This window comes from Crocodylus porosus, unplaced genomic scaffold (assembly GCF_001723895.1).
Source record: "Crocodylus porosus isolate Cpor-Errol unplaced genomic scaffold, CroPor_comp1, whole genome shotgun sequence".
Lineage (NCBI taxonomy): Eukaryota > Metazoa > Chordata > Crocodylia > Crocodylidae > Crocodylus > Crocodylus porosus.
In genome coordinates, this window is record NW_017728949.1 from 43,339,816 (window position 1) to 43,361,473 (window position 21,658).

At 39.1% G+C, this 21,658-nt stretch overlaps 1 protein-coding gene across 1 annotated transcript in view; it reads left to right on the top strand.

Annotated features, from left to right (window-relative positions):
- Positions 1–21,658, top strand: part of TLK1 (tousled like kinase 1) — a 134,647-nt gene that overhangs the window by 92,433 nt on the left and 20,556 nt on the right. The window contains exons 7-12 of the mRNA XM_019554128.1: positions 5,137–5,226; positions 6,048–6,140; positions 7,378–7,488; positions 8,969–9,105; positions 11,258–11,446; positions 17,173–17,239. Coding sequence (XP_019409673.1) covers positions 5,137–5,226; positions 6,048–6,140; positions 7,378–7,488; positions 8,969–9,105; positions 11,258–11,446; positions 17,173–17,239 — 687 coding nt within the window. The remainder of the gene's footprint in view (positions 1–5,136; positions 5,227–6,047; positions 6,141–7,377; positions 7,489–8,968; positions 9,106–11,257; positions 11,447–17,172; positions 17,240–21,658) is intronic.

Genomic DNA, 21,658 nt, shown 5'->3' on the forward strand with positions numbered 1-21,658 from the left:
AGCCTCTCCTTGTAGGGTCTGCCCTGTTGCCCTGGATCATGTGAGTGGCCCTCCTCTGGTCCTTCTCAATGCTGTCCACATTTCTCCTGAAGTGCGGCGCCCAGAACTGGACACAATACTTCAACTGCAGCCTGACCAATGTCACATAGAGGGGGAGGATCATCTCCTTGGACCTGCTTATGATGCATCTGTGGATTCATGACAAGGTGCAGTTAGCCTTCCTGACTGCAGCCCTACATTGGCGGCCCATGTTCATTTTGGAATCAGTAATGACTCCAAGATTCTTTTCTGCCTCTGCACTGAAGAGAAGGGAGTTCCCCAACCTGTAGGTATGTTGCTGGTTCTTCCTCCCCGGGTGCACTACCTTGCACTTGTCAGTATTGAAACCCATCCTGTTCTCATCTGCCCACCTCTGTAACCTGTCCAGATCCAGTTGTAGCCTGTCCCTCTCTTTTAGCGTACCTACTTCTCCCCACATTTTAGCGTCATCCGGAAATTTGAACAAGGTGCTTTTCACCCCCTTGTCCAAGTCACGGATGATGTTGAACAGTGTTGGCCTGAGGACTGAGCCCTGGGGAACCCCACTGCCCACATCCCTCCAGGCTGAAAATGATCCATCCACTACCACTCTCTGGGTGTGGCTCTCCAGCCAATTAGTGACCCATCTGACTGTAGGCGTTGACACCACAGTCGCCTAGTTTTTTAATGAGAATGGGGTGAGAGAATGTCGAAGGCCTTCCTAAAGTCCAGAAAGACTACATCCACCGCAACATCTTTGTCCAAGGATTTTGTGACCTAGTCCTAGAAGGCAACCAGGTTGGTCTGACAGAACCTGCCTCTAATGAACCCATGTTGATTGCCCCTAAGCATAATCTCCTCTGCTGGTCCTTCACAGATGTGTACCTGGATAATTTTTTCAAAGAGCTTTCCCAAGACTGATGTAAGACTAATGAGCCTATAGTTTCTTGGGTCCTCCTTCCTCCCTTTTTTGAAAATGGGGACCACGTTGGCCCTCTTCCAGTCTTCTGGCTCCTGGCCAGAGCACCATGAGTGCTCATAAAGCTGTGTCAGGGGTCCCGCAATGACCTCTGCCAATTTCCTTAGCACTCTGTGGTGGAGATTGTCTGGACCTGCTGATTTGAACATGTCTAGTCCCACCAGAAGTTCCTTGACCCGGGGTCTGTCCAGGGTCCAGCGGCGGGGATGTCCCGGTCCCTGCTCAGAAAAATGGAGGCAAAGAATTTGTTAAAGAGGTTAGCTTTGTTGTCTGGTGCAACCACCACATTCCCAGGCATGTCCTGCAGAGGCCTCACGTTACCCAGTACTTTCTTTTTACCCACTATGTATTTAAAAAAGAACTTCTTGTTATCTTTGATCCGGGTCACTAGTCCCAGTTTTGTGTCCGCCTTAGCCTTCCTCACAGTCCCCATACAATCTCGAGCAATGGAGGTATAATCCTCTTTGATGATGGCCCCTCCCTTCCACTAGGTGTATGCCTCCTTTTTAGCTTTGAGATTTCCCTGGATGCTTATGGTGAGCCATGGGGGCTTTTGAGCACTCTTACACCCTTTGATCTGCATTGGGATTGTTACCCTTTGGGCTTGGAGGATTGTCTCCTTCAGGAACGACCACTTGTCTTAGACTCCCAACTCCCCTTCCCTCCGGGACCTCAGTGCCTCCCTGACTAGTCTCCTTACTTCACTGAAATCAGCCCTCCTAATGTCCAGGGCTGCTGCCTTGCTGCAGGCCTTTGCCACCCTGCACTGGATGGTGAATTCCAGCAGACGATGATCACTATTGCCCACATGGTTGAGAACCTGCAGTCCCCTTACCAGGTCGTCACCTGTGGCCAGGACCAGGTCCAACAAGGCATTTCCCCTGGTGGGACTGCGCACCTCCTGGGTTAGATGGAGGTCCTGTAACTCGACTAGGAACCTACCTGAGTAGCGAGACCTGGCTTACTGCTCTTCCCAGCAAATGTCCAGATAGTCTAGGTCACCCATGATGACCATGTCCCTTGACTTAACTGCCTCCGCAAGTGGACCTGAGAATTCCCTGTCCAGCTCTTCCCCCGGTTGGATGGCCTGTAATAGACCCCCACCGTTAAGTCCCTTTCCCCCCAGCCTCCTTGTATTCTGACCCAGAGCACTTCAGCCTGCCCCTCCTCTGACCCAGTGCTGTTTGCTATGGATGTGTAATGCTCTTTGACATAGAGCACCACACCCTTACCTTTCCTCCCTGTTCTATCCCACCTGCACAGCCTATAGCCCTTGATGTTTACCACCTAGTCGTGCACTGAATCCCACCAAGTTTCGATGAGTCCCACTATGTCTGGGTTTGTGTTAGCTAGCAGGAGGGCAAGTTCCTCCTGTTTTGTTCCCCATACTACAAGCATTAGCGTAGAGATATTTAGGGCCTCCTGAGGGTGTATGCACCCCCCCCAATCCCAGGATTATCCGGGCCCCTGTCTCTTACCTGGGTACTTCTTGTGCTCGTCGCCTGTCTTGGCTGGGTTGTTCTTGTGAGTGTCTCTTGGTTCGTTGTTCTGTGGCTCCCTCCATCCTCATCCTCCTCTTCCCCCGATGAGCCTAGTTTAAAGCCCGCCAGAGATCAGCCAACCTGAAAGAGAACACATACTTACCTTTGGAGGAGAAGTAAAGCCCATCCCACCCGAGCATGTCTCTTGTTCTAAAGTATGCGTCGTGGTCCAAAAAGCTGAAGCCGGCCTCAAGACACCATTTCTGAAGCTGCAAGTTGACTTCCCTGATGCAGGTCTCATGGCGTCATCCACGTATGCTCACTGGAAGGACAGATGAGACCTACCACCTGTGCCCCCATCTCCTTCAGCTTGCCCCCCAGAACTTGGTAGTTCTTCGTCAGGTGATCTGGGCTGCTCCTGGCCTATGTAGTGTCAAATTTATTCAATTTAAATCAAACCAGTACATGGAACTCCTATACACTTACACTTTCCTTGCGCAGCCCTGGCTGCTCTTTTTATTTCCCCCACGCTGTTCCCTTAGGCTATTTTTTGCTCACTCCCCCCCCGACTAGCCAGCCCTCTCAACCCCCATCCCACAAGCCATTCTGGGTGCAGCTGCTTTTATCAGTGTTCATCGCTGCTGGAGCTGACCAAGTAAGTACTGGTGGGAGGAGGGGTGGGGGTGTAGGTTCACTGGGAGGGGACCTCCCCCCATTGAGTCATGCCAGTCCTGCCCTCTCGCCCCTCCACCCCAATCCTGACTTATTTGATATCAGGTAGCCATTTAGGATCAGTTAAACCTGCCCCTAACATCCCCAAATGTCTCTGCTTAGCCTTAAAGTCTAAATGGAAACTCAAAATAGTGCTGGCTGTACAGGCAGATGTAATAATTGTGTTGATACCAAAAGATACTAATACAAGCTGCTTATGATGCAATTGTTATGTCTGCATGATTCTGTAGTGCTACAAATGGGGCCAAATTGCTCCATCACTGTTTCATTCACGGTCAAAGTTAACGCCATTTAGCTAACTCTTATGGCTGAAGCATCATCCTGATGTAATAGTGACAGCTGATGTGCATTTCTGGGTAGCAGCTCCCCCTTCCTCTTTTTAAGTGGCTAAAATATACCCTTGTTTATTCCTGTAATGTACACTTTTGAATAAATGGCTGTATGGTGCGGATATATTTGGTAGTGGTTTGATTTCTACATAAGTAATTTTAAAACACATTCACAATCCCTGTCCCGTTCCTCCCTGCCCTAAGGAATTTGCAAAGCAAGGCATAATAGCTGTTTGCATAGGCCCAAACAAAACTTTTCTTCTAGATGTGCTTATAATTACAGTTGCTGATTACACAGATTTTTTTGGTTTAATATGTAGTAAGAGTTAGTCTTTACTACTAATGTTTGAAATGCACAATTTGGAATATAATATGAAAAGAAATAGTTTTTTTCATCTAGTATCTTGTGATTCCAATATTGAGTTTGCCCTTGCATAATTCCAGATGGCAGGACCAGTTCTCCCATAACAGAAAGGGTTTAATGCAAAAAAACCCCCACAAAAAACTCTACACTTTATACAAAACTACACCAAAAAAAACTCTGTTTTCTTCTGAATGGTAACATATTTGGAATTAATCTAAAATTGCTTTATGTTCTGAGCAACAGAGCATCAGGGAACCTTTGAATCTCGCTAAAATGTCTTCCTTCTTCCCTGGGGTTTTTTTTCTTAGAAGTTTCAGACTAAGGTGTTGTATATCTGGATCCATAATATACAACAGCTTCCCTTGTTCTGAGCCTGCTAATGGCAACGATGATCTGCAAAAATACAGGGAAACCCAGCTTAGTTATTTTCAAATTTACAAACGTTATTCTCAAAACAAAAGCTACTTCAGGGATATTGGGAAAGGTTGCAAGTTGTTATACCGATTGCTTACCAGCAAGGTTGTTAGACTTGGTATATGAGAACTATTAAATGAGGTGTGTTTATCCCATTTAAAATCTGTGATCAGTAGAAAAAACTTGGGTATCAACATAAATTTATATGTACTTGTGACTGTATTTCACCACTTTTTAGTCTTTTCCTCTTGTGATATGTATCAGTCTGTTGACACTTGAATTAGTTTACCTCAGTCTCTTCTATTTCATAGAAAATAAGATTAAATCTCTTTTTTTCCTGGAGACAGATGATAGAATCCATGGGGCTGGAAGGGACTGAGACCTCAAGGCTCATCTGGTCTAACCCCCTTACCCGAATACAAACATTCTATTCCTAAATCATCCCTGCCCAGTGCTTATCTAGCCTCTTGAAAGCCTCCAGGAAAGGAGATTTGGACACAGTTACCCTTTAACTGAAGGATGTGTTGTGCTATCTCCAATATATGTGATGTTTAATGAAACATCAGTTGGTACAATACAATATTTTAAGTGAGGTCTAACAAGATCTTTATAAACTTTATACCCTAGATAAGAGCTTTGTATACTTTATCTTCATGTCTTTGATATGTATTTTATTCTTCTAACTAAAACTACTAAATAATAAGGAAGGAGTCAGGTGGATATTTTTCAGCTTTTTGTAATCTTTATCCCAATTGTGTTTATCTTGTAATTTGAATATTTTAATTTGCAGCTGATCTCTGTTGTTTATTCATGGTTTAGGTTCGACAAAATAGTCCTTCTCCTACTTCATTAGCTTTTGGGGACCACCCTGTTACGCAACCAAAGCAGTTATCATTTAAAGTTACTCAGGTAAGCACTTTTTTGAGTAGAAACCTCTCGTATCATTTTGTGTATATGTGAAAACATTGAGCAGTGACTGTTTCCGTGTTTGGTACCTGATTCAGGAGCACTCTCTAGGAAATGTATGGGTTCTGAAAGCATTTTTAGAGGTTTGCTAAAAGATTTAGGTCTCTGATTATAGTCATTCAGATTTCAGTGTTGTACATTCACTTTTTCTTCCTCCATAGCATCTCATCAGCAACTAATATTTACAGATGAATGCTTCGTGCCTTGCTCGGCATTGTGTTATGTGATCATAGATGCAATGTTTTCTATCTGTGTCAGTAAATGAAACGGCTGTAGTCATGTCAAAATTCAAAAGCAGACTGGGAAGCAAAAAATATGATGGTAATTAAAATGATGAGAGGTGAGGTCACAGCCTCTCAAACCTAAAAAATCAAAGCTAATTACCAGTGACAATCATCTTTTACCTTTTTATCACTGCAGGAGCATTTTGTCTGGCACATCCAACTAAATCCTGTGACCCTCTGTCTTTCAGAGTTCTTTTACCAAGGGTATGCTCAATGGGACATACTTTTTTTTTTTTCCATCTGTGTGTTCACTCCTAATGAACAAAACAGGTTGTTCTTTAGCAGATTGGCTTTGAGTAAATGAAGGAATCTATTATCAGTTTAGGTGTCTCGTCCCAACTCTACTTAACTGAGCCTGTTAAAAGACCAAGACAAATCATAATTAATAAAGTAAAATAATATTGTATAATGAAAATTCAAGAAAATCGTATTTTAAATTTTGAACAATTGAATTAAATACTGGCACCTGTTTTTGTTTAGACTGATCTCACAATGCTGAAATTAGCTGCACTAGAAAGTAATAAAAATCAAGACTTGGAAAAGAAAGAAGGTCGTATAGATGACTTGCTCAGGGTAAGTGTTAAATGCTAAAGAAAAGCTTTATTTTAAAAAGCAGTTGTTGGAGTTATATATACATAACAATATAAATACTCAGTCTGCATCAATACTTTTTCTGAGAGCACATTCTGATAACCAAATACATTTTTTCTTGCTTCAGTATTTAAAAAAATGTTTTTGTCATTGCCAATTATTGTATATGGTTACAGACTTTTTTGAGGCTTTGAGAGAGCGGTTGATATTGTATTTACAGTGTGTTAATAAATTTGACTTGTTTCTGTTATATTTCCATGACAGATTTCCTGATTTAAACGTAAAGTACAGCACTTGTCAATAGCAAAAGTATTACTGTGTATATTTCTAGGGTACTTGTGACAACTATTTGGGAACAAAATGACTGCCCTTAATCAAAAAATAGTAAAGTATACCAGAAAGTATTGAAACAAAGGAGTTGTATGGTTAAGCTCCAGGATTTGGGATGCAGAAGTGAGATTAACTGATGTAGATTAATGATGTGAACAAAAGGAGACAACCAAGGAGACCAGAAAAATAAAACTTTAAAGATGATGAGTAAAGCAGACTTTAAAATAACTTTCACCAGTGTCTCGTGTTTATTCCCAATACATATATTTACATATACAATATTTTTTATTTTTACATTCAGTTGTATAACAGTAATAAATATAATATTTAAAGAATGCCATTGTGTTACAGTGAGAATAATTTTTACCTCAGAGGTTTGAAATCAGTTATGACTATCAACCTTTTAAACTATTATTAGCTTTTTGCAGAGATATCCCAAACTTTTGTCACAGCCTGAATTTTTATTTTATTATGAAATATGAAAGATTATTGTGTTTCCATTTAATTGCTGAAACTCTTTGTGAAAAGGCACTGGAGCTAGAATTGAAACTTCTGTTTAATCATGAAAGTGTAGAAAAGGCTAATGTGTTAAATTACATGCAAAATGTCCTCTAAAATAGAATATAAAATGTATGGTAGCCAATATTCTGGTGTGTAGCTTTTGGAAATTATGGACTTGAGGAACTAAAAAAAGGGGGGGGGGCAAAGAGATTTGAATAGATCCATGTACCAACAATTAATTGTTTTGCTTATGTAAATGTTAATGTGCTTTTCATATTCTAGTTTAATGTCAAGAATAATGTACATTTTAATAAGTTACATTTTTTATTTTTAACATTTACACCAGAAAGATTTTAAATTTTTAAGTTTCATTTGGTATGTTTCTTAGGCTAACTGTGATCTTAGAAGGCAAATAGATGAGCAACAAAAGTTACTTGAAAAATACAAAGAAAGATTAAACAAATGCATTTCAATGAGCAAGAAACTTCTAATTGAAAAGGTAAGCTGAAACAGTGCCTTTGCACTAGTTTTGGTAGAAAGGACTGTAGATCTGTTATCCCATCTGTTTTAACTTGTTCATAGAAGTTAGGGGCTGGAAGGGAGCTCACAAGATCATCAGATCTAGCCCCACTGCTCTAAGGCAGGAAAGACTGCTGAGGTCAGATGACCCCAGCGAGGTGGGCATGCAGTCGTCTTTTGAAGATCTCCAGGGAAAGGTGATTGTACATAACATCTGCAAATCTCCATTGAGGATGACATTTTCCTGCTTGCTCTCAGTTCAGAAGTTGTTATTTTTAAACTTAAGACACTTCTGAGTTATGAAAGAGTAGCAAAATGCATTTTTAAACTGTCTTCCTTTTTGTTCATCATTAATTCAAATATAGTTGCTCATAAAAGATGTAAACTTAATATATGGCTAGTCCTCTCGGTGGCTTCCATTCTCTGTGGGAATTTTGAGCAAACTTTTAAAATAAAATTAGAAATGGTTGAAAAAATACATATGAACATGTTCTGCAGGGAACATGCAGAATCCTTTGGTGAAGCACATAAGAGAACTGGGATAATTTCCAATGTAAATCATTTAATGCTGTCTTCTGCCTTCAACCCAGTACTAAGAGCAGCCAAGGTGTTAATTTGCCCCTCTGTCATCCCATTTATTTGAGGTGTGAACTTCAAATTTAATGCTATCCTTACTAACCAAATTTTTCTTTAAAAAATAAACACTATGTGGCATCCCCTCCTCTCTCCCCAGCCAAAAGCTTCAAAGAAAAACCACTAGAAAAAATAGTATCCTATAAAACACATCAAAAAATGCAAAAGTTTGAGTGTGACAGGTTTCTTTGGGGGTTTTTTGGGTGGGGGGTATTAATCAAGTGTGATAGGTCTGGTTCCTATAAGCCCCTATCTTGTAAGAGTGGAGGTATAGTAGAGGGTAACTATATATGGCCTTATAATGGCTGCTTTGCAAGCTATAACATAGTAGGTGTCCTGGGACTGAAATGTAGCAGACGTGTGCCCTGTTCTGGGGATGTTGTCTGGCTCTCCAAACTACAGTAAGTCCTATAGGCTCTTCAAGGTCATGCAGGCCATCCTTAGTAACCTAGTATTTTGACAACTTGGAGGTGACTTATATTCCCGTATCCTAGACTTTCTCCTCCTTCTGAGTTGTGTGTTTGTACCTGTGATGTTGTGTCAGAATGGTTATGTTTACAAATGGAAAATATTTTTTGCTAACTGCCAAGATCCCAAACTCAAGGTGGAAACTGAAAATAAAGCTCAGGTGTTCTTGCTCATAGTATCATACATAGAAGAATAACAGGCTATATGGGATCTTCAGCATTAATTGGATTATAAGCAGTAGAAACTTATTTATAGCCACCATTATTCGCCACTCAAAAAATTAATGTTAGATGGGGCTTTGTATGTACTGACTTTTAAACACTTTAGTAAAACTAAATGCTAATATTTTGATTCCTTAGAGCACACAAGAAAAGCTGGCAAGCAGAGAGAAGAGCATGCAAGACAGATTACGCCTCGGGCATTTTACAACAGTTCGTCATGGTGCTTCATTTACTGAACAGTGGACAGATGGCTTTGCATTTCAGAATCTTGTGAAGTTAGTCAATGTTATGTTTTTAAAATTCTCAGTAATTGTCAGTTCCCTCCAGTGGATTTTTTATTACTAAGAGCTTCTAGGAATGGAGCTACTTTTCATATGTAGTATTTTGCTGTGCCTTTTGAAGTTTCAGAATACAGTACAGAACTCCCTTAATCAACTGACAGAATGTAGAATGCTGAGTCCTGGTGTCTTTGAAAGAAGATGATTGGGTCTCGCTTGATTTTAACAAGCCTTAGAAAAAGTGTGAATTTACTAAATGAGCATCACTTAATTATTCAGCACAGTTGATAGAAAAAGTTGTAAACCTAGATCAGTGATTCTCAAACTGTGGTCCACAGACTACTGGTGGTCAGTGGAACAGTTAATGGTCTGTGGAGTGCTTGCTGGTCACATGGTGCTGGCTCCACATCCTTCATTATAGCAGCTTCTTCAGACATCCAGGCTCTTCATTGCAATGAAGGAGGAGCAAGAAGGAGGAGCAAACCTAGCAGCTTCCACTAGGGGCTGCTGCTAGCATAAGCGGATGGGGGAAAGGAGCCTGTAGCCGCCAGCAGGAAAAGACCTGCCTTAACAAGGTACTTCAGCAGAGAACGGGATAGAGGAGGAAGCATTTGGGGAAACTGGGTAGAGGGTGGAATTGGGGAGGGGGAAAGCAATTAATTTATTTCAGATACATGCTTTGGGAAGGAAACTGACTCAGTTTTTTAATTTTATTAAGTATATATGGAAGGTGTGGAAACCTGAATGGGATTAATAGATGATTGTGAGGGGAGATGCTCTGTGGAGATGCTCTTAAGAAATAGACCTCCTTTTAAATGTTTGAGAACCCCTGACCTAGTAGTATATAATGCTTTAGTTTAAGTAGCCTTTTGTATATATGTGATTTTGTATGCATACCATTATTATTTGTAATATAACGCAACTGATTTATTAATGAAAACTCAGCTCAGATGGAACATCTTGTTCATATACAATTATATTGATATTTTTATTGACATTCCTGACTCTTTCCTTTTGTTAAGCAATATTGTCCACTTTGTCAAGATATAGTTTCTTTCCTAGTCGCAGAAAGCATATGCGAAGCCTCTAGAAACTTTTTCCGTAAGAAGTTAAAGTAATATATTTTTAAACACTGATTTATTTCTTGTGACACTCTTATATGATCCTGTTCTTCATTTATATTGAGATGATTGTTAATAAAAAGTACAACTTTTTGATTATTATCAATATATTAACCTTGGAAAAATTGCAAATTTTGAAAGATAATGTATTTTGTCACATATATAATACATCTCACCTCATCTTGCCCTCCCTCACCCTTCCCCCACGATAAGACCCACATCTTTGTTTTTTTAGAACACAAGAACACAGAACACAAGAAAAAAAGATTTTTCCAGTCACAGCTGACTACGTGACAAAAGAGTAAATCCTCTTGGGAACACAGTGTCTAGGGAGTGTGGCATCCCGAGCGACAGACTGGTGAGGTGGCAGGAACCTCCTGGTATGGCAGTCTGTCTCCTGAAATGCCATGATCATTCCTGGACACTGTTTCCAGGAGAACTTACCTATGTCACGCAAGATTAAGGCCCTTAGTTCTTGCAAAGTCATGAGTCCTTTATGCAAGTTCCTGTAAATGAAGTGTTATTTCCACATCACAGGCCTCATGATACTACCAGCAGCTCATTTTTCTGCTTCATGCAGAAGGTACAGTGCTCAGCCAATATGGCTGTGAGAGAGTTAGCACAGGACTCCATCCCTTCAACTTTGAATTAGATGAGTGGCAGCAGCATGGCATGCACAGTGACTCCAGGAGTGCTTTTTTCCAGCAAACAGCTTCCCTGCCTACTATACAAACCCCAGTTTTGGGGAAAAGGTGGGGGTTGTGTGCAAGAAAATATAGGATCAACAATGAATACGCTAAGAAACAAACATCCAGAATAAGGCCATGCAAAGTCCTTTCCTATATGCCAAAAAAGTGAATATGGTATTTTCAAATTTGCAGTACCTTTTTAAAAATTTGAAACTCTTCAGTTTTTACTAAGAAATGAGGCAGTTAGTGAATTAAATCCATTGCTGGAAACCTGCTTTTTGGAATGCTATTGGTTGCCAAATGTGATGAGAAATAATATATTATTTTTGGGGTTTACAGGCAGCAAGAGTGGGTGAATCAACAAAGAGAAGAGATTGAAAGGCAAAGAAAGCTCCTAGCAAAGCGAAAGCCTCCATCTACAAATAATTCTCAGGCACCATCTGCCAATTCTGAACCAAAACAAAGAAAAAATAAAGCTGTCAATGGGGCAGAAAATGATCCCTTTGTTAGACCCAATTTACCACAGCTGTAAGTTTTAATGTTTCAGTTAATCTTTCACAGTTTTCTAGGTAACATCTGTTGCTTTTCAGGTAGTGGCCAGAGCATGGTACTTATGCCATATATTCAGCAAGTTAGAATCCGATTCTGGTCTCACTGAGGGCTTGTCAAGGTTAAGGAAACTTGCAAGTTTCTGTGAAAATGCAGTACTTCAGTGCACTTCATCTTTTGGTAAATTCACAAGTAAAAGCCTTGTTTTGCTCTGATGTAGTGTATCAACTATTCCTTAATCTAGATGAGTCTTTATTCTAGATCGCTGTACCTATAACATCACATTTCAGTGCAGTTATGCCTGATCTATACAAGTTAACTAACAGAGAATCAAGCTCTTACAAGTAGATTCAGTTTCTGTTGAAATTATGTTAGTCTTTCTCAATTGATTTTGAAAGGAGCTCTCTCCAACCTTTGGTGTCTGAAGGCATGCATCTAAATTAAAAATAAGATGAAACAAAGCAAATAAAAATGTATATCCTTTCTTTTCTGAAGAACATAAGCCTTGAGATCCTCTGTTAAAGGAGGTGCTAATTCCCACTTCATATATCAAGGGATGGTAGCAATCGCAAAATAAAAGTAAGAACTGTTAAGTACAACTCTTCTTTTTACTGATGGGCATTTTTTCCTACAGAGAAAAAAAATGCTGCCACTTAGTTTGAACCACAGCTGCATACATTATAAGAAGTGAAGCTGTATGAAATTTTTGAATCTGTTGAAAAGTTTTGGTCACCTAGAAACTAAAATCATTGTGAAAATATAAGTAATAAAATAGTTGTAACCCTCCTAATAAGTAGCCACAAAATTATCTTGGGCAATGTTACCTCAGTAGAGAATTTATTTTGTTTGTTAATGTTAAAACGTACACATTTTTAATAGTGATTTATTAATATTTGTAAGTAATCTGATTCATTAATATTTTCAACTGTTTGAATTTGCAAAATTCTTATGTAAGTATTGTTATTTTAATCTGCTTTAATAGAAGTGTAATAGTATGTGCAAGAGGCACCAGCTTAAATAACCCATCTGTCTGAAAAAACATTTTACCACTGTCATTACAGCTAACACAAGTTAAATATAAAGAAAAGAGTTTGAAGTGGAGGCAAGTTTTCCTGTTTTTTTAGTTTTTCTTTGCACTTGACAGCTCTGTTGCATATTCATTGTCACTGTTTCAAAAAGCAGAGTGCTTCAGAGTCTCATAAATGTCTCTTTTAAATTGACTAGATTTCCTTTTGATTGCAATCTACTGGCCATTGGAAAGATATTGACCTTCTTGGCTGCTTTCCCAGAAGAAGCAGTACTTACTTCAACCCAGCTTCTCAGTGTCTGTATAGATTGGGTGCATCAGCAGGGCTTTTTGGTGCTCTTAGCTAAAGCTGATTCAATAGTTTTAGATAAAAACACCAAAAAAGCCCCACTGAAATGCCCACTGTATACAGACATTAGGTGAACTGGGTCCAGTTAATACACTGCCTTGTGCTGGGCTTGGCGCAGGAGCACACGGAGTTTAAAGTAAAGCGCCATTGGGGGGTGGAGTTAATGTCTGCAAGCAGCCTTTATGATCATGGAAACAGTACCTCTGCATTTTACATGTCTACAGTAGGCAGCACATGATGGCAAAGGAACTGAAAATAAAAAGTGTTGATACAAGATTTAATAACTGACATTAGACCATTAGGTTGATGCCAGTAGCTTAGGGGGAAAAAAGCTCTTGGATCAGAGTTCTCTGTAAGAAAATATCTCAGTAGTGCTAACAAAAAAACAGCTTTAATTTCATATGTAGCTTAAGACTTAAACAGTTTTCCCACATAAAATAGGGATATTTCACTTTGCAACTACCTTTTAAAAATTTCCCTAAAAATAATTCTAGAACCAGTATTGGGTTTTTTCCAGAATATGTTGTCTTAAAACTAACTTTAATTTTTATGCAGTTTGACAATCTCCAACTCCTTATTTACTTAAGAAATGGCAATAATTATGTTAGAATTTTACAACCACAAGCATAAGATGTTAAGATACGTTAGTGGTCTCATTATCTTTTAGCTGTGCAGAAAAGCTCTGCAATCATTTTTATTTTACCACCCAAATAGAGCTTGTAGAAATTCAAACTTTCTGTGGATTAAAAATCCAAGCAATTGCTATTGTTACTTGCCTTTTAATATACTTGAGTGGTGTGTATGGCCATTTTTTTGTCTTCAAATCCTCTGCACTGCTGCTTTAGTAGATGGTAATGCATGAAATGAAGCAGAATTTACAGGAGTCATTGCATATTTAATAGTATGTGAATCTGTTGGGTGTGTTTTTCCTCTAAAGTTACAAAAAGCTGCTTCTGTCTTGCCATCTCAATGATTTCCAAAATTACTTTAAATATTTTAAATTCACATTTAATTTAAATTTGATTAAGCACTTATATGTAAACTACATTGAATTTAAACATTAAAAGCAGTTATTGGTTTCATAGGTGTCAAAAGAAGTTAATTGTAGTTGTTAGTTCTGTATAAATCCATTAATCAAATTAAACATGGGTTTGCAATTGCACACCTTAGTTTGATCTTTATATAACTGCTGCTCATGCATAAGACTACCTGCCTAGTTTGTCTTAAACAACTGTGTTACTTGCAAAAATCCATTATGCATCCTGGGAGCATCAGAAACCAAGGCCCCAAGATGCCCTTATGCCCAGGGCTTCAGTGGTGTTTTAAATCTTTAATTAAAATTTGTTAAAGTTTTATTTAGCGTAATGTACATTCTCCTCTGGAAGATGAAATTGCTGTTCCCCCTACAGAGCTAAACTCTAGTCCACTTGGCTGATTGAAACAATTATTAATTGTTCTTTTCCATTCTAGTGTTCATTTGTCATCTACTCTACCTAATCTGCTACTACTGCATTTATATTGCTCTCATCACTCTGAAAATAATGGTTCTAATTAGTCCATAGCCAAAGGGGAAGGGGCTTTATTTATACACAGCTGGACGGAAGTATAGAACCACTGAGTTTAATGAACTAAAACAGAAATAATTCAGGTCTACATACACGTGTTTGATTAGGTCAACCTTTATACAAAAGAAGCGATGAGTTAGTAATGTTTGTCAGCAACAAGGCCTCTGTGCCATTTATTTTGGTTTTGACTGTGGCATAGACATGTCAATAACTTTTGGCTTTGTTACAGGAAAGTGTGATTGAAACCAGTGCTGAAAAGTTTTATGTATGTGAGCAGTAAAAAACAGTTTTCAAAACTGTTTGAGAGTAGTACTTGAGGCTTTGTCAGGGAGGTTTTTTTCCTAGAGTAGCTGGCTATATAAAAGTTAATGACTTACTTTGTTCTTCTAATGCAGCAAATCTGTAGTTTTTATAGCAGCCCATCAAGATGGTATCTGATCACCTAAACAAACCACCGATGCCTGACGCCATGCATTAAATGAGAGAGATTGTATAGACCTGTGATTCTCAAGCAGAGTGCTGTGAGATCCCTTGAAGGGGTACTTGTGGCACCCAGTCCATGTGTGAGAAGTAAAGCACTCTCTTCCCTCCCCTCGTCCCCCCCATCTGTCTGTGTCCATTGTAGCATGTCAGAGACCAGTGGCATCCCCAGCCACTCTTTTAGGGACTGCTGCCTTTGTCCTCCCCTGTCCTCTAGCACACCTGCCTACCCCTAGACTCTGAGCAGCATGCTGTGCTGTGGGCAGGTAGACACATGGGGCATTTTTACACATGCTCAGGTGGTAGCGCTTTAGAGATGCTCTGGTTAAATTGACTGCAGCATCCCATGTGTCAGTGTCTCAGCGCTTCAACATGGTGGTGTAGATGCTTTAACTAAAGCTGGCTGAATGAGCTTTAGCTGAAGTGCTCCCACTGCCAATTTGAAATGTGGGGACAGTGATACATGGAAGCTTACTGGAGTGGACTAATTAGCATGCCCTAGCAGACTCAATTGACTGATGCACTATAATTACAGCACATTGGAGTAGCCTTCCAGCATGTCTACAGGCACCCATGGACAGCAGATGGCTTCACTCACCAGCGTACATGACCCCCAGGGGACGCTGTGGGCATGGGGTGTGGGAGTCAGTGGTGGAAAGAGCAGGGCACAGAAGAGTGAGGTTCTGACTCCCTCACCATTCTCTGGCACCAGCTAAATCAGTCTTTCTCAACTTTTTTAGCCTCAAGGCAGCCTCCATAAATTTTCAGAAGTTAAATTCTAACTAAGTAAATCTCATCCAGCACCCTGGGGTGCTGCAAAATTCAGAAAAGTCATGAAGGGCTGCCTTAAGGCTAAAAAGTAGACAACCACTGGCCTACGCATTGTCTTTGTTTGCTAAAGTTTACTTGAGTAGCCCAGTGACCAGTGGTTTGATTTCTGAGTTTTCTTTAGTACTCAAAGAAATTTTATAAAAGGAATTGATTCAAAAGTCTCAATCCAAAATGTAAGGATATTCTGTGTGGGTATTATATGATTAATGACAACCCCACTGTTTATGCTGCTAGTGACTAATAAAGTATATCATCTAGAAAGTACTGTTTGGTTTCCATAGTGACTTCCTCTGTTCACTCCTCATTGTTAGCCATTTTGGTCCTGCTGACTTCCTAACCACTATTTCCTCTGGTGCTCCAAGTATTCACTAGTAACATCTGCATAGAGATGCTTTAGTCCATATATCTGTGCACAGTTAAAATATGCAAGAGTAGGGGTCTAGTAGGCAATTGTGTTCATTCCTATCAACATGCTTGTAATTTAGAGGGAACAGTTGCTTGACTATGGAAGAAATGAGAGTATTTTTCAGCAACTGCAAAGTAGAGATTATTTATATTATAGCAAGGTGTTGATTGTGATCCGCTGTTGTTTGTTATATCATGATTTTGTTTTTAACCCTTTGTCTGTAGTTGCTAATAATTCCTGAAACTTCTAACTTTTGAGATGAAATTTCAATGCTAAATCTATGCTTGATAGTAAGCTTTTGATCATTTGAAAACGAATCAATTCAGCTGTTCTTGGGCGAAGTAAAAAAGGAAAATATCAGTCAGATGAACTACTTACACTTGCTTTTGTCAAAAGATTTATAATCTACTTATGAAAAATGCTGTCCAAATTATTATAAAGTCTATTTTACAAACAGAGCTGAACTGGAAAAGGTGGCTGAATCACTTAAGCAGTGAAAGGGGTACAGTGACCTTCTTTACCAGTAATTTAACCCAAGTTAAAATAACTGTCAGCAATACAATCAAGCATTTTATAAACGTATCTCCAAAAATACATTTGTAAAATGTTAACCATTTTAAATTTCTAATGAATAATGTCACCTCTAATCAAATTATTTGTCAATTAAATATACTGTAACTGTAAGAAAAATAATTACCTACAAGGGTGCAGTGCCTTGGACCTTGTATTTCCCAAGTTGACCTTTGGGTTTGTACACTTGTTTGTTTTTTCGCTACTTAATTTTATACTGTTTTAGGACATATTGGGCTAAAAGGCTGAGATTCTGGAATTGGAAATTTCAACCATGTAAGACAGATGCATCAGGGATATAAATGTCTGTTTCTCAGTTATTTCATTCTTATCTGTGTAGATATTGATTTCATCTTTGGGTTACCTGCTTATTAATTGCATTTTAAAATGCTAAACAAAGTGATTTTTTTTGTGCATCTTACAGTTCTTACTATCTTGTAAAAGTTATAACTCCCATTTATTGTATTGTTTTTGCAGATTAACTCTAGCCGAATATCATGAACAGGAGGAAATTTTCAAGCTTAGATTAGGACATCTCAAAAAGGTATGAGTACTTTGTTCTTGGATTTTTGTTGTCATGCATCAAAATAAAAAGCAAATGGTGCCATAGCAGCAACTAGAGCAGGCTTCTTTTCAAAACTGCTTCTTTTCAAAACTAGAAAGCAGTGTAGAATTGTGTACTGAATAGTGACTTTATTTGTTCTAAATCTGGGGAGATAATGTACTGAACTTCTTGAAAGGTGTGAGTCCATCTGATACTCTGAACAAGCATTGGAATGATTATTGTCAGGGATTTTTATAGTCACTCATCGAAGGAGGGTATGTGTATAGAGTAACTCCCAACATTGTTTTGTCATTAGTTGTGTTTGCTGCCTAAAATGTTACTGGCCGTGTAATGACTCTTTGAAATATTACGTTTCTTTAAGGCAAGCTGGTGAAGTCGGGATGAGCTGAGGGCAATCTACTTTCTGCAGAAAAGTATTGAGCACCTCATAAGATTAGACATTATTGCTTTAACCTTTTTTGTCTTTTAAATCATGATTTCTTTTTCCTTAGGAACAGGGCACAGCCCTTCAATTCTTAGTTACAGTGTAAGGTGCAATGAATGTTACAGCAGTATGTTAAATGTGGAAAAACTAGAATGTAGATAGTGAGATTTTTGTTGACCATGCAGCAGGCTTCTTACATTAAATAACTGTTAACTTGTTTCTCCCCTACTGCCTATCAGGCTTTCATTTCTGTAGCTGCCAAATTTCAGCCAGAATCTGGAGAGTGATTTAAGTGCTTTCATGGGATCTAGGATTTTGAAACGAGGGGTAGAGATGGTATGATTATCACATATAATAAAACATATTTCTCTCCAGTTAAGGAAACTAGAAGCTTTACCAATATGCTTGAGGCCTAGGGGTATATTATTTAGTTTAAGATCACAGGAAAAACAAGTGTAACTTTATTGGAAGGTGCATTGATTTGGTATACCATATATTATTTATAAAAGCACAACAAACCAGGCAAAATAATCAAATGAGAATTGCATGTAAATCTTTTAAATTCATAAAACAAAATCTAGCCGCCTTAAGTACCTTGACAGTGCATCCAGTGCTTCCACTGAAGGTTATTTCCATACCTGAATTGATGTTCATCTGAGTTAACGTTTGCACACCTACGTTTAGTGTTTTTAGCTAGAGTCTCCAGTGCTGTGAAATAGAAGCTACATTAAAAGGAGCAGCTACTACCAGAATTTCAGTAGAAGGAACAGCTTGATTAGTGTAGCATCAAGAGCATTAAAAATGGAGAGAGGGTTGTTAACACCTGTGGAATGAGAAGTGTTTGGAAGGAGTTGGGTAGATAGCAATGAACCACAAAGTTGAGAGGTTACCTCATTGCTACCTGAATAGAAATTGTACTGGTACTGCAAGGCAGTTGGTTTTAAACTTTGAGTGGACCAGGAATCAAAGTGGGGTGCAACTGTACCCATCTGGATCCACCTTGGGTGCTGTTGTTGGGCTTCTAAAATGTTCAGGCCCAGATTAAGTTAATTGATTTGGTATTAAGTTGTGTTGAGCATTCTGATGTCAGAACTTCTGACTCCTCAAGCCAAGAAAAGAATTTGATGATGAGTTGATTTATACATACTCAGAGGAAAGAGGGCAATGGGTTAAATATGATAGCTAGAAATTTCTTGTCCATAATGCATACTGCACAGCTTGTGCTTTGTGCTGCTTATAAACTTTTTAGGTATTAAAATTAATTCAGCCATTTGAACAGTGCAGTGTAATGCAAAGATATTTGTTTAACTTGGCTGCTTCAGACAAACTCATCTAAACTGGATTTGAAAAATTGTATTTTAAAACTGGAAAATAGCAGATGATCACAACAATTTTATATGAAAGGTAGTGGAAAAAAATTAAGGGCAGCAAAAGAACAAGATATGGAGTAAAATAACTTTTTTTCCTGTTGCTCCCATTTTTTAAAAATTAAAAAGCTATTCCATTTAAATTTATAGGTAATTATCACACTTTAGTTGTTTTTAAAAAGTAGCAGTCTGATTTAGAGTATATTGCTGTTTTCAGTGATTACCTTGTTTTGATTTTTGTTAACCTTTTCAGTTGTCATCATCAGCTAGCCCACTGTGCATAGCAAGGGGGACTGTATATTGAATAAAGTACTCTCCAGGTTTTGTAACCATTTCCAAAGAACTTCTCCTTCCTTCTCTTTATTAAAATTATTTTTGTTGTGTGATATTTTTCTTTTTTTTAGTGAACTTGCCTTTTCTTCCTTCTGAGCCCTGCTATTCCAGTAATTCTTTTTAAAGAGATGGTCAAAAGGCTAGTATACTAATTGTTGGCTGTACAAACAAGGAATTCCAGTAGTATGTTAAGAAAACGAAATGCTGGAGTAAATATGGAAGAAATTCTATATTAAGCATTAAATAAAATTCCATTTAATTGTGAATCAAAGTAGGGAGAGGTACTTAGTCTGAAATTAGGCAGAAGGCAGGGCAGGATAACAAATTATAGACTAACCTGGAGTAAGCTGTAGCCTACTAAAGTTCATGCCTCTGACCAAGTTAGTTGTACTTAGCAGCGAGGAGCTTTGGCAGCAGTTGCTTTCTGCCACTGTTGCAGAGAAAAGCAGTTATAGTGCATGCTTTTCTTCCGCTGCTGCAGGTTCTTTCTACCCACCTCTGACCTGAACTGGGTCAGTCCTAGGGATATGAAAGGTTAAATTTCTTTCTTCTTATTAGGTGATCATTTAACTCATAAACCCAGAGATTACCCGTTATCTTACTGGTTATTGTTTAGTGCAGGGTGGGGGACAGTCTGGCAGGGAAAGGGGGAGGAAGCTGTGCAGTGCCCCACAAGAACCCAAAGGCAGGGTAGGCAGGAGGAAGGAGGGGCAAGGGGGATTGACGTTAAAGAGGAGAAAAGCTGTGACTCATCAATTAAGCCGTTAGCTGTTTGCAGTTGCTCCCTCCCTCCCAGCCCAAGACCTCATCTGGACTGCGTTGTCTGACTGAGCTTGCCACTGCCTTTCCTTCCACCCTTCCCACCTCTCCCCCCAGATCAAAGGGCCCTAGGAGCAGCTCCCAGCAGCAGCTGTCTGAGCTGCTGTGTTATTGGCTAACTGATAGAAGAGATTAAACATAATTTTTTAATGATATTTACATCCATAGTTAATTGAGCCAGCAGCCTATAAAAGTTGCCAACAGCTGTCCTGAAGGAACTAATCTTTGCCACTTCAAATTTTGTGGGATTGTTGGCAACAGAATCTTCTCAGACGTACAAGTTTAAACATTGGAAATCTTACTTTAATAAACTAAGGACCCTGACAGATGTCAATTTAAAGATATGATGGAATCTGATGCAGATTCCCAACAATCACATTTCCTGCCATGCCGCCCATGCATGGCAGGAAGTGCTATTGTAGAATGCAGCATCAGATTGCATTGTGCCATATTGCCGTTGCAGGTGGAGCCTGATCCTAGGCCCTCCCTACACCAGTGAATTAGCAGGTGTGGCTCCTTGCACTCTCCCTACTGAGAGCCCCTACCAGCTGATCAGAGCTCCCAGCCTCTGGGATGTGCAGGAGGCTTCAAGACTCCCATGTGGTCCAAAGGCTAGGGGCATTTGGCCATACATTCAGGTACAGGTGTGCTAGGAACCAACCACAAAATCATTACATACATTGTGTTACGTGCAATATGTGTAATAACTTTGAAGCAGGTTCTTTGTTTTTTTGAGGCCATTAATTAAATGATTTTTTGCCCAGGTCACTACTTAAAGATGATATTAACCATTTAATCATGTCTTAAGTGTAAAGTCTGTCAGGGGCCTAAATTCACCTGCTTTGAGGATGATGATACTGTTTTTTCTTTGTTTAAGAAATATTGATAGGGAAAAGCTTGAATCTCTTAAGAGAAGTTTGTTGTCACTGGAGAAGGAGGCTACATGAGTATAGTTCTGTAGAGCAAGTGTTTTAAAAAGAGCACTGAATTTTTATACTTTTGTTTTTGCTAATATTTTGTAGGGATTTAATACTGTAACTTGACACAATGCAGCATCTAGGGGAAGGTACTGTTGGGAGGTCATGTAAAATGCACTTGGACAAAATATGGTTGCACTTCAGATATCAGTGTGGTTGTGCATTGACTCTGAAGGGGCTTGGTTCTCTTCTGGCAGTTTTGGGTATGTTGAAAAGCAGTTTTGGGAAAAATCTTTTTGATACAAATGTTTTCACCTTTTTGGTTATCATTTTCCCTTCCTGTCTGTTGGTAGAGAGAGCTTCCTCCACATTTTTTGCCTAATGCTCCAGCGCTATATGTTGCTCTGTGCCTGGATTCTTTTCCTTCTCTTCCTATATATTGCTTGCTCCTTCTCTTCGCTTTTAAAATCATTGCCTGTTTCTTCTTCTCTCTCTCTCTCTCTCTCTCTCTCTCTCTCTCTCTCTCTCTCTCTCTCTC